General features: G+C 33.1%; 2 protein-coding genes across 2 annotated transcripts; one reads left to right on the forward strand and one right to left on the reverse strand.

The window, feature by feature from the left end:
• Positions 1–3,187: 3,187 nt before the first annotated feature.
• On the reverse strand, positions 3,188–7,658 carry LOC106756471 (pheophorbide a oxygenase, chloroplastic). The gene is made up of 7 exons (XM_014638914.2): positions 6,863–7,658; positions 6,229–6,464; positions 5,961–6,087; positions 5,265–5,401; positions 4,473–4,632; positions 3,718–3,993; positions 3,188–3,548 (listed from the first exon to the last, which is right to left on the reverse strand). Exons 1-7 carry the CDS (start codon positions 7,313–7,315, stop codon positions 3,294–3,296), a joined length of 1,644 nt encoding a protein of 547 aa, XP_014494400.1. The 5' UTR covers positions 7,316–7,658; the 3' UTR covers positions 3,188–3,293.
• Positions 7,659–8,880: 1,222 nt separating this feature from the next.
• On the forward strand, positions 8,881–9,593 carry LOC111242704. The gene is made up of 3 exons (XM_022787257.1): positions 8,881–8,989; positions 9,095–9,547; positions 9,585–9,593. The coding sequence occupies exons 1-3, from the start codon at positions 8,969–8,971 to the stop codon at positions 9,591–9,593; spliced, it is 483 nt and encodes a 160-aa protein (XP_022642978.1). The 5' UTR covers positions 8,881–8,968.
• The last annotated feature ends 1,603 nt before the right edge of the window (positions 9,594–11,196 follow it).

Raw genomic sequence — 11,196 nt, forward strand, 5'->3', positions numbered from 1 at the left:
GACGAACAGTGAAAATGAAAAAGGATAAAACCCCTTTTTGTGTCTGACGTGAATCACAGAGAGGAAAACTGAAAAATGTTTTTGTATGTATATATTACAGCAAAAAGGTAAAAAACAAAAGGTAAATAAAGAGGCTAAAGGGAAGTGGGCTGGGCTTCCAGAATCGGCCCAATAATATACTTTCAAAAACCATTACAAGAGGAGCCATTGTCCCAAGATGTACGTCTGCAATAGGTGCAACCAGAAGCAGTTTTCAGTGCTTTCTGATTTGAGGACACATGAGAAGCACTGTGGGGACGCCAAGTGGCAGTGCTCCTGTGGCACAACATTTTCTAGGAAAGACAAGCTTATGGGCCATGTTGCTTTGTTCCTCGGACACACCCCAGCTGTTCATGGCTTCTCAACATATGTTCCATGATTATTGTACAGATCTGGTATATAACATTACTCTAATTTGGTTTGTGCCTTATTATTATCATCGTATATAAATATGTTTTTCTTTTTTATTAGTTTGAATTTTCTTCTCCTTTTCTTTCTTGGGTTTGCCATCTATAGTGTACTGAATTGGATAATGTTGCCTGTGATAATCTCAGTTTTGTTCAGTAGGCAAATTTTTAATACTAGGATAATTTTACATGTAATTTACAAAAATAATTTGAATTTCTTTTCGAGTTTGACGACTTAGTAATCATGAATTATGATTAGCTTCTTCATAAAATTGTAAAAAGATAATGTAGTGAGGATTTATGATGAATTCTTTGTAAGTGTGTTAAACTCAAATCGTTGAAACTTATAATAACTTTTAATTTATATTGAAATTATTAGAATTCATGACAACTTCTTTATAATTGTGTTGAACTGAACTCATATAGTCACGACTTCAATTCAATAAAAATTGAAAGTTATCATAAATTTTAATAACTTCAATACAAATTGAAAATACGAATCATAATGATTTCAATTCAACATAATTATAAAAAAAAGATAGTCATAATTTTTAAAACTTCACCTTTCTGTAATTTTACAATGACAGTTCTAAGAGCACATATGGATGACTATACATGTATATTATATTTCCATATTTAGAACTAAGGATAACCAGGCCAGCCCTGACCTAAGGTACTTGGTATAGAAGGACCTAAGACTTAAAGAATTAAATAGAGAAGCAAATTTAATTAATTAGTTTTTAATTTTTAATTTTTATTTTTTGCTTTGCTATAATTTGAATAACTTATGGTGTAAGATTTCAAAAAGACTTTTAAATTTTTCAATTTTATAGTTTTTTCAAATTTCATTCATCTTCTTAATCATATAGTTATAATGAGAGTGGCATATTTTAATTTTTAATATTTAGTAAAATGTTTTATTATTGTTTCTTATTAACTATCACAACACAATAATATCGAGGGTCAAAGTAATTTTTAGTTTTTTCTTTTCTTTTTTTTTCTAAACTTCTGGTCTTTTATTTTCTTTTCTCTCATTCTTTTTATTCTCTCTGTTTTTTTTTTTATCTTTCATTCCTTTTTCTTTTCTAATAGCTCTATATTTTTCTAATTTCCTTTTCTAATAGCTCTGTATTTTTCTTTTTTTTTTTCATCACAATGTGTCTTTTTAATGATCATGAAGCATTCTCTCTATGGCGTTTTTTTGTTGGAAGTCTCACATCGATTAGAGATAAGGCCAATTTATAATATATAAGTGGGGTGCAGACCTCACCTTATAAGTCGATCTTGTGGGGTTGAGTTAGACTTAAAACCCACTTTTAACATGATATCAGAACTATGGTTAAAGTATATCCTAGGGATATTTGTTGAATATATTGTTCTGAGAACTAATATTGAAGTTACAAGAAAAAAAAAAGTCATAAGTAATGAAGTTAATAATGACTTGTTATTTAGAATCAATTTGGTTTTAATAATTCATAACTCCAAAAAATTATCATAAAAAGGAAATTCAATCTTCTACCAAAATTGATGTATGTCCTCCTTATATTATAATGCATAAGATGAATTAGATAAGACCATCTAAATTGCATATTAATTATCAAGAAGTAATATTTATTTTACAATAATAATTAATTAACGTTCACTAATACTATCTTAAATTTTCTTTTTTAATTTTTATTATATGAATTATTATTTTTCATCATTAATCTTTATTAAAAATTAACTTTCACTATTATGTTGTCTTTAATTCTCATTATATGTATACTTTTTCCGTATTTAATAAAAAAATTAAAAATTTACATATAAAAAAAAAGTTAAAATTACATTGAGTTTCAATATCATCATATCAAGTATAATTAAAAAGATCATAACATAACAATATAATTATGTATATGTATGGAGAAAGAATATTTCCGATATAAATAAAGTAAAATAAGGCGAAAATAGAATTGATTCGATTTAACAGCCCCTTCATTGGACGGTTAAGTGGATTTTATTTTAAAACTTGCATATAAGTGTGTATAAAGTTAAAAAAAAATCAAATTTAATTTTACTCGTCATAAATTTGAAAATACAAAAAAAAAAACCTTCAAAAAAGCTAGACCTTCTAACGTGTTTCTTAAATTACATATATAAATAAATAATCATAGACAAAAAAAGTAAGTTATTTTTAATAAGCTCTAAACAAATGTTTTAAATAACTTTTTAAATTCAAGGTTTAATATCTCAATAGGTCTTTATTTTTGTCCAGAATTTCAAATAGGTCCCTTACTTTTTTTCACGTCTCAATTGAGTCTTTATTTTTATAAAATTGAATCAAATAGAACATTTCCGTCAGTTGAGATGACATTGTTAAGAAGAATATGCTGACCGTGTAGTTTTTTTATTACGTGGTATTGAAAATATGATTGAATTGTATTTTTTTAATTTTTAAATTAAAAAATGAAATTTTATTTTTTAATTCAAAAATTAAAAAAATAAAATTCAATCACATTTTCAATACCAACAAGTAATAAAAAACTACACAGTCAAGATACATTTTTAACGACGTCATCTCAATTTGATAGAAATGTTCTGTTTGATTCAATTTTAAAAAAATAAGGACTTAAGTGAGACGCAAAAAAAGAAAAAGACCTATTTGAGATTCTGGACGGGACTTATTGAAACATTAAACCTAAATTCAATTAAATAGTCATGTTACTCTTTTAATATATGTATAAAAAATATACATCGGAATTATATTCTCAATTTAATATATAATGACATAAAACATTGTAAGGGAGACAGTAGTTTGAATACATGTAATCTTTCTTCAACTCTATTTACAATTAACGTGGAAATCAGTGTTTATTCGATTTCTGCATGCACGTAATCGACAAATTCAAAATTCTTTTGGAGCTGGTTTAGGGTAAAAGCTAAGGCAGCACTGACAATTGCAAGTCCTGCCAAAAGAACACGAAACTGGACATCAGCTGGAATCCCTGATGTTGCACAAAATATAACTGTTGCACCAATTAGGACTTTCTGCCATATTTGGAATCCCTCATAAGCTCCTTTACATGATGAACACTTCAGAGTATGCTGTTCAAATCTATCCAACATCTACACAACCAAAAAGAAAACGATTCATTTAGTCTGTGTGATTAGTAGAGAAATGATAACAACACACTGATTTTGTAGTTGTAGTGAATTTTATTGGAGTGTTAAAATGAGTGTTTTCTTAACATTTCTCATTGTTGAAATTGAGAATCTTGGATCATGTTTATTGTACCTCACGTTTGGATAAAACTGTTGATGGTAATGGCAGGTTGCTGATGTTGGCAAACCATTCTGGTTGGCCATTGCCATGTCGCCTCAGCCAGTTTCGAAATGCCAAGACAAAGCGATCTGCCTGTGTTGGTGTGAAGGTGATGCTGGTGTACTGTTTGTTAATGTCGCCTCCTTCCTTCGTTTGTAAAAGGAAGATTTTCTCTTGCCCTTGAAGGACTATCATGTCCCCATCATATACTTTATTCGAAGTCCAATGCTCATACCATCTAGGAACTACCTGAGACATTGTAAAGCCAAAACTCAGATCTAAGTTACATTAAGCATTCATGAAATTTAATGCAGAAACAATGATTACTCACAAGAGAACTATAGAGATAGGATAAGTCAGAGAAACAATGAAATTGAATCTCAGTTGTCATAATAAACCAACATTGTTATGTTATGTCAACTTCTAATGTATCTGAAGCATGTAATAATATTGTAGGTCCTAAGAGGAAAGCTAAGGGAGTTTTTTCAGACACTCGAACCTTTTGCCTAACAAAGAAATGTTCAATAGTGTTCTTAGTTCAGGCATACTTCAAAATAGACAAATCTTTCACCTTTCCACGATGATTTAGAATTTGCTACAACATAAACATCAGGGCAGAACAAGTTCTCCAGATAAACCAGTAAAAGATCATTGAAATTAAGCAAACTGGAACATGTATTTTTAATCAAACAGAACAAAAATGACAGCATAGGCCATAGAAATCTTACTTGCCACCAGGCAGGCCCTGGCACTGTGAACTGGAAGAAGTTTCGAGCACTGCAAACTATGGAGCGAGTCTTACCAGGTGCCATGGGGACATTGAAGGAACATATCCATACAACCCATTTCTGATCACCAACTACAGGGAGTTTGGTATCAATCTCAATCCTGCAATAATAATAATGCCAAGTGTATTGGGCTTCAGTAGCAACAATTGAAGAAGAGAGCAACAGCGCCTAGGATGAAAAGTAATAGTTATCTGAAATTCATCTTAATATGCATATAAACACTTAAAAAAAGATGCAGTAAGGCATACATACCACCACCATCATTCACTCTTATATCAAATTGAGTATCCTCAACAAGAACCTCACATACTACATAGTGAAGGTACGTTTAACTTAGCATTATATGTCTCACCTTAAACAGCAGATGTTGTGATAGATTTAATAAGAAAGTTATACATTTTCCATATTACTTCCCAGTTATCCTTTAGAGAGTGAAAAAGGAAAGAAATTCGGAAAGGAAAAAAGATAAGATTTATGGGAACCCTCTGATACTAAATGATCTACTTATTGAGGAAGCTTTGGTGGATAAAACTTCATATTTCATTCAATAAGTATCGAGACAAGAAGCCTATGACTGAATACGTGATACCCAAAAGCTATCTAAAATTATGACCTTAAATTAAAGTTGAAAACAAATCTTTTGGCCCTAAACAGTCAGAATCCATATATTTCCTTCAGTGCTAACACTGGAACTAAATGCACACTAGAACAACGCAAAAATCATTGGCTTACTTGTTAATATAATAACAAGGTGCAACAAATTTAGCACTGATTTTAGGGTTCCCTTCATTCGCTCCAGAAAAGCCCCATGAACCACGAGCATCCATCTTGAATGGCAGAGGCTTGGCTCTGTCCCTCCTTCCTGTGACCTGTAGAGTTTGGACCATATTTATGTTACTGACTGGGATAATCTTGAGTACCTATCAATACCAAACAATTTCTACTTCTGCAACTGCTTATCTAACATGACTCTAAATTAAAAGTCTATAGTAAGAAGCAATATTATGATAAATAAAAAAAGTTAATTACAGGGTCACAAATAGACAAATCTGCAAGCTTAAGAGACACATGATCAATTAATCCAACACTTTAAAAACATCAGGTAAAGTTGAAATTCCTACACAGTCACTTGGACAGTGAGAATATCTTCCTAATTAAATTCAAACAAACGTTGAAACTAAATTCTCACAAGGGAATATGAAGAAGGTTTCTCAAAGTTTTTAATATATGCTAATCATATGCCAGTTTTGGTGAGTGAAAATGTATAATAAAAGAAACCAACCCAAATTTTCTTCCTGCTAACACTTTCTGAGTATATTTAACAAACTCCACTTACACCAGGATCAAATAAAGTACCTTCAATATGCACACCAATGTAAATTAAAATAGCCTGCACTTAAAACTCAAGTTGGAGGGTGTCATTTGTACCTTGTGATGAGCAAAATCAATGTGAGAAGGATCAGAGACATTCTCCATTAGAGTATCGTAACCATAGAACAGATCGCGCTGAATATTGACAGTGGCAAACTCCGGTTTTTCATAGTCATCAGGCAACCTAAACAAACACATTTAGAATAAAACGTTCCAAAATCAACATAAAATAATAAACACAAGACAAAATCCATCATAAGGGGCCCAATTACAATTAATTTAATGCTACTACTCAGACAAGACAATACAAATTTAACTAAATTACATTGGAGGCTTGGAGGCACTTGCTTTCTCCCAACCATTCTCATCAGGCCAAACAAAGAGCAACCCCTGAGACACTAAAGTAGGGAACCTAGTGGCACACGCTTTAGGAGATCGAACAGCACGTGCCTCCGGACCTTCAGATGCAGCCTGAGGAATCTTAACACAAGATCCACAACCATCAAAAGACCACCCATGGTAAGAACACTGCAACTTCCCATCTTCATCAATCCTTCCTTCCTACAAAAACAAAACACCCAACTTTTATCACAAAAACTAAAAGGAAGCTAAAATAGCCAAAAACTACATATAATAAGCCACTCTGACTCCATAAGTTAGTTTTTGTTATTGGTTGATTTATATTCGAAACTAAACTCTTACATGTATCGGATATTATACTTTATTTGGTTTATTAGGTCATCCCTTATCGAGTCATTATTAAACCACTTGATTTGCAAATTTTACCCCTTCGAAATGTTCAGTACTTGGTATCAGAAAGATTCTACATTTATTAGTGATTTACCCAAATTATCATATATAAAATAGATTAAATAGAGCTTAAACCCTCAAATAAAATAACACACACACACATATATATATAGAGAGAGAGATAGAGAGAGAGAGAGAGTTATACTCACAGATAAAGGGGCAAGACGATGGGGGCATTTGTCATCAAAAGCAACCCATTGGGAAGTGGACTTGTCGTACCAGAGCACGATTTCACGACCCAGAAGCTGAAAAGGTGTGGGTAAGAGAGGGTTCAGATCCTCAATTAACGAAACAGGGTACCAGTGATCCCTCCAAGTGAACTTAGAGGAAGAGCTCTCCTCGTTAAACTCTTCCTCATTCTCCTCCTTTTCGGTTTCAGGGAACGACTGATCGGTTTCAACCGTTGAGGGTGGCGCCGCAACGCGTGCAGGGGTAAGCAAAGGGCTTCTTCCGCTTCTGGGTCGAGTTTCTTTCGTGAAAAATTCGGTACCCTTGTTCGAGAAGAAGGGAAAGGAATTCACTTTATTGGTGGTGGGTTTGTTCACCGAGGAGGAAAGCGTGAGCGTGGTTGATAACGCAGAGATGGAGTGTGGGAGTGCCATCAATGGTTTTGTAGTTAATTTTTCTGAGACGTTAAGGTTTGAGGAATTGTACACAGGGGTTCATGCGGGATATGTTAATAAGAGAATCGAAGACCAAGGTTTTTGAGTCGTGCAAGCTTCAAATGTTTCTTTCTTCTGCTCTTTCGGTTTCAGACAAAACACTGTTCAGATGTGTCATTCTCGGAGAACTTTAATTTTCTTAGTTTAGCTAATTAACTAAATTAGCGAGTGCTTACTGTAAAATTTACGAAGAAAAATAAAACTTGGAAAAGTTTTGGCGTCGATTTCTGTCTCTAATTAATATTTTGAGAAATTTTGTTGTTTTATTTTCCAGCTGAGGAGGAAAAGAAGTGAAATCATTCGGTGGAATGATTCATGTCCACAAGTTTGAAGGGTATCTTACACGTGGGTGAATATTTGTGTGTAGAAGAGAAAAGAAGACACTGAAAACAGTGAGATCTGTCCATGTTCATGTGTGTACTGGTTTCGGTTTATGCCTTGCTTGCCAAACAAGAAAGAAATTGAGAAAATAAAAATTAAAAATAAAAATAAAATTGATTTCATCATGTTGGGTATTCTCTTATTCATAGTTTAATAGGGTTTATTAAAATTTGTTTAATTTAATCTGGTTTAAAATGATTTGGATTGGATTGCATTTTAGTTTTGGTCTTATTTTATATTTGTTTTTAAAAGATAATAAATATTAAATATATAGTAAGATACTATACTAAATATAAAAATATGAAATATCTCATTAGAAAGGTTCTGATTCTTGTTAAAAAAAATTCCACTATTTAAAATTTAATATTTTTTAGTGTTCTCATCACTGCTAATTACAGTTAATTTAGCATTCAAAATAGAAATCATTAATCAAGGTAAGTGTTTCAGAAACAAGTATAGAATTCATCAACATCGATTCGTGAATCAGAGGTGTTCTTTTAGGAACTTTTTGAACATGCAAACAAAAAAGTGTGTAAAGAACATGTTGGTTGGAGATTAATTTAGGGAGAAACAATGATTTTTTTTTTCAAGTAAACTGATCTAGAAAAGCAGTAACAAATTCTAGATATAAAAAAAAAAAAAGAATAAAAAGCAAAAGAAGGGACTACATCTGTGCTTTGTTGTTCCGTTTGCTTTCACGCAGTCCAACTTTGTTGTGTTGTTTTGTCTCCTTTCAATTTGACTTTCACAACAATGTTTGTCTTTGGTTGTTCTGATGTTCAAAGATATACGCACACAAGACTATGGAAGTGGTTTTACACCATTAGAGAATTGGATTCCGATATTTTGACACACTTAATTTTCACACACTTTTGACACACTGACGTGTCAGCTGGTGATTGGATGCAATGGTTTTTTTAAAAAAATTAAAAAATTGACGTCATTAATGAGACAGAAACATGTTTTTATGTATTCCAACATTGCCCCTGTCGAAATTTCATGTTATTCGAATCTTCTCTCTTCTTCCCTCTTTCATCAAACTCAAAGATCTCTTCCATTCTCTGCATTGGCACACTAGGGTTTTGTGGGTTTGGTTGTATTGGTTCCGGTTTGGCCTTCATTTTGCGGGTTGTTCGTTGTTGTCGGCGTTGGGCTTCGTAAAGGTTGTGGGTGTTTCATCATTTGCTTCGTTTGCGNTCTTCGTTTTGCGGAATGGCATCTTCTTCGACCAGGGTAAGTCGTAGGTTGGTTTTGGAGTTTATGGTTATGATTTTGTGTTGTTGTTTGTTTTTTTGCATTTTGGGTTTTGAATGTGTGGTTTTTTGAATTTTTATGCAGTTGACGGTTCGTCACTCTTTTTCTACCAAGTACATAAGTGCTTTGAACAAGATATTAACAAATGAGCACCAGTCATTGATTTTGGCCACTCCTTTTGGATGGTTTTTAGATTTTACTGACAATGTTAAATTAGGTAGGAAAATATTGGGTGAGTTGGTGTGGAAATGGGTTGATCCAAGCAGTGGTTTCTTAATTGGAGATAAAATTGTTTCAATGAATGAGGAAGATTTTTTTTTAGGTTTGGGGTTAAGTTTGGATGGGAAAGAGTTTAATTTGAATGGAGAAATGCGAGTAAGTAAATGTGTGAAATACATTGGTAATAGGACAAGTGATTTGAAATTGGTTTACAAATGTTTGATGAAGAAAGGAAAAAAAATCCCTTGTACCCCTTTTTGTAGTCTGTACATATTGGTTGGTATTTGTGAGATATTATTTCCCCAACGTAATGGTAAAGTTTATCCCATTTTATTGGAAATAGTTGATAATTTAGATGATCTAGGTAATTATTGTTGGGGTAGTCTAGTTTATCGGTTTTTGGTACGTGGTTTGAACAAAGCTTCAGATGCTTTGAAGAAAGGAAATGCAAAGACCAATGTTTATGTTGATGGATGCATTTTCATGTTGCAAGTAAGTTATGTTTATTGATTTTGAATTTCGTAATTAAAATTTGTGATGTGGATTGGATTGTGTTATTGACTACCTTGGTAAATTTTNTTTAGGTTTGGTTTTGTGAAAATTTCATTCCTTCTAAAGGTCGAATAGAAAAACATCCAAGAATCTTGCATTGGATGAATATAATTCTTNGAGACAAGGTGGTCANGGGAGCATTGGAAAGTGGTGTGGTATGTGGTTGATTTTTACAGTTTTGCTCTTATACAGTGATATTTTCTTATATTTTTCGTAGAATGATTTGAATTGTTGAATTGCAGGTTGTTGATGATGTTGATGTTCAATTTGTACCAATGAAGGATAACAATGAAATNAAGGATGAACCGAGACGAAAAATGAAACATGACAAGGCATCAACAAAGAAGCAACTGAAGAGAGAACGCAGAGAGCGTTTTATGGAAAGCTTACAACAACAAGAATGTCTCGTGGCAGAGCTTAAAAGGAGGGTTTTTGAGTTAGAGGAAGAGGTGGCATATGAAAAAGGTAGACGAATCAGACCACAGGATGCTGAACACAATGTGGGACATGAAGCAGCGTCCATNGGGAGCATTGGAAAGTGGTGTGGTATGTGGTTGATTTTTACAGTTTTGCTCTTATACAGTGATATTTTCTTATATTTTTCGTAGAATGATTTGAATTGTTGAATTGCAGGTTGTTGATGATGTTGATGTTCAATTTGTACCAATGAAGGATAACAATGAAATTAAGGATGAACCGAGACGAAAAATGAAACATGACAAGGCATCAACAAAGAAGCAACTGAAGAGAGAACGCAGAGAGCGTTTTATGGAAAGCTTACAACAACAAGAATGTCTCGTGGCAGAGCTTAAAAGGAGGGTTTTTGAGTTAGAGGAAGAGGTGGCATATGAAAAAGGTAGACGAATCAGACCACAGGATGCTGAACACAATGTGGGACATGAAGCAGCGTCCATCTCTCCTTCAGGCATCTCCCTTGGAGGCATCTCCCCTGGAGGCATCTCCCCTGGAGGCATCTCCCCTGGAGGCATCTCCCCTGGAGGAATGCCCACAGATCCTCCTACAACGAAGACATATGTCAGGAAGGGGTCACGAAGGCGTTACAAGAGTATATCGCTTAGGACTCCTTACGTTGGATTACTTGGAAAGAAAAATGAGTGAACATTGTATTAGTTTGTGTAACTTTGTTAAGCTTTTGGANAAAACTGGTTGCTTAAGCCATTTGTAACATGAANATATTAGTTGTAATTTGGTTTTATAAGTTTGAATGTGCTAAATAAGCAAATTTGCCTCAATATAATGTTGTTACTTACATTTTCAATTTCATATGATATTGTAAATTGAAACTGAGATTTTGTTTGTATTGGTAACGAATAAAGTTTGGATTGAAATGTTGATGAAGGAATGAGGGATTGTGTTACATACAAAATAAAGTTTAGAGTGTTCTTGGTCATGTT

Source organism: Vigna radiata, chromosome 2 (assembly GCF_000741045.1).
Source record: "Vigna radiata var. radiata cultivar VC1973A chromosome 2, Vradiata_ver6, whole genome shotgun sequence".
Taxonomy (NCBI): domain Eukaryota; kingdom Viridiplantae; phylum Streptophyta; class Magnoliopsida; order Fabales; family Fabaceae; genus Vigna; species Vigna radiata.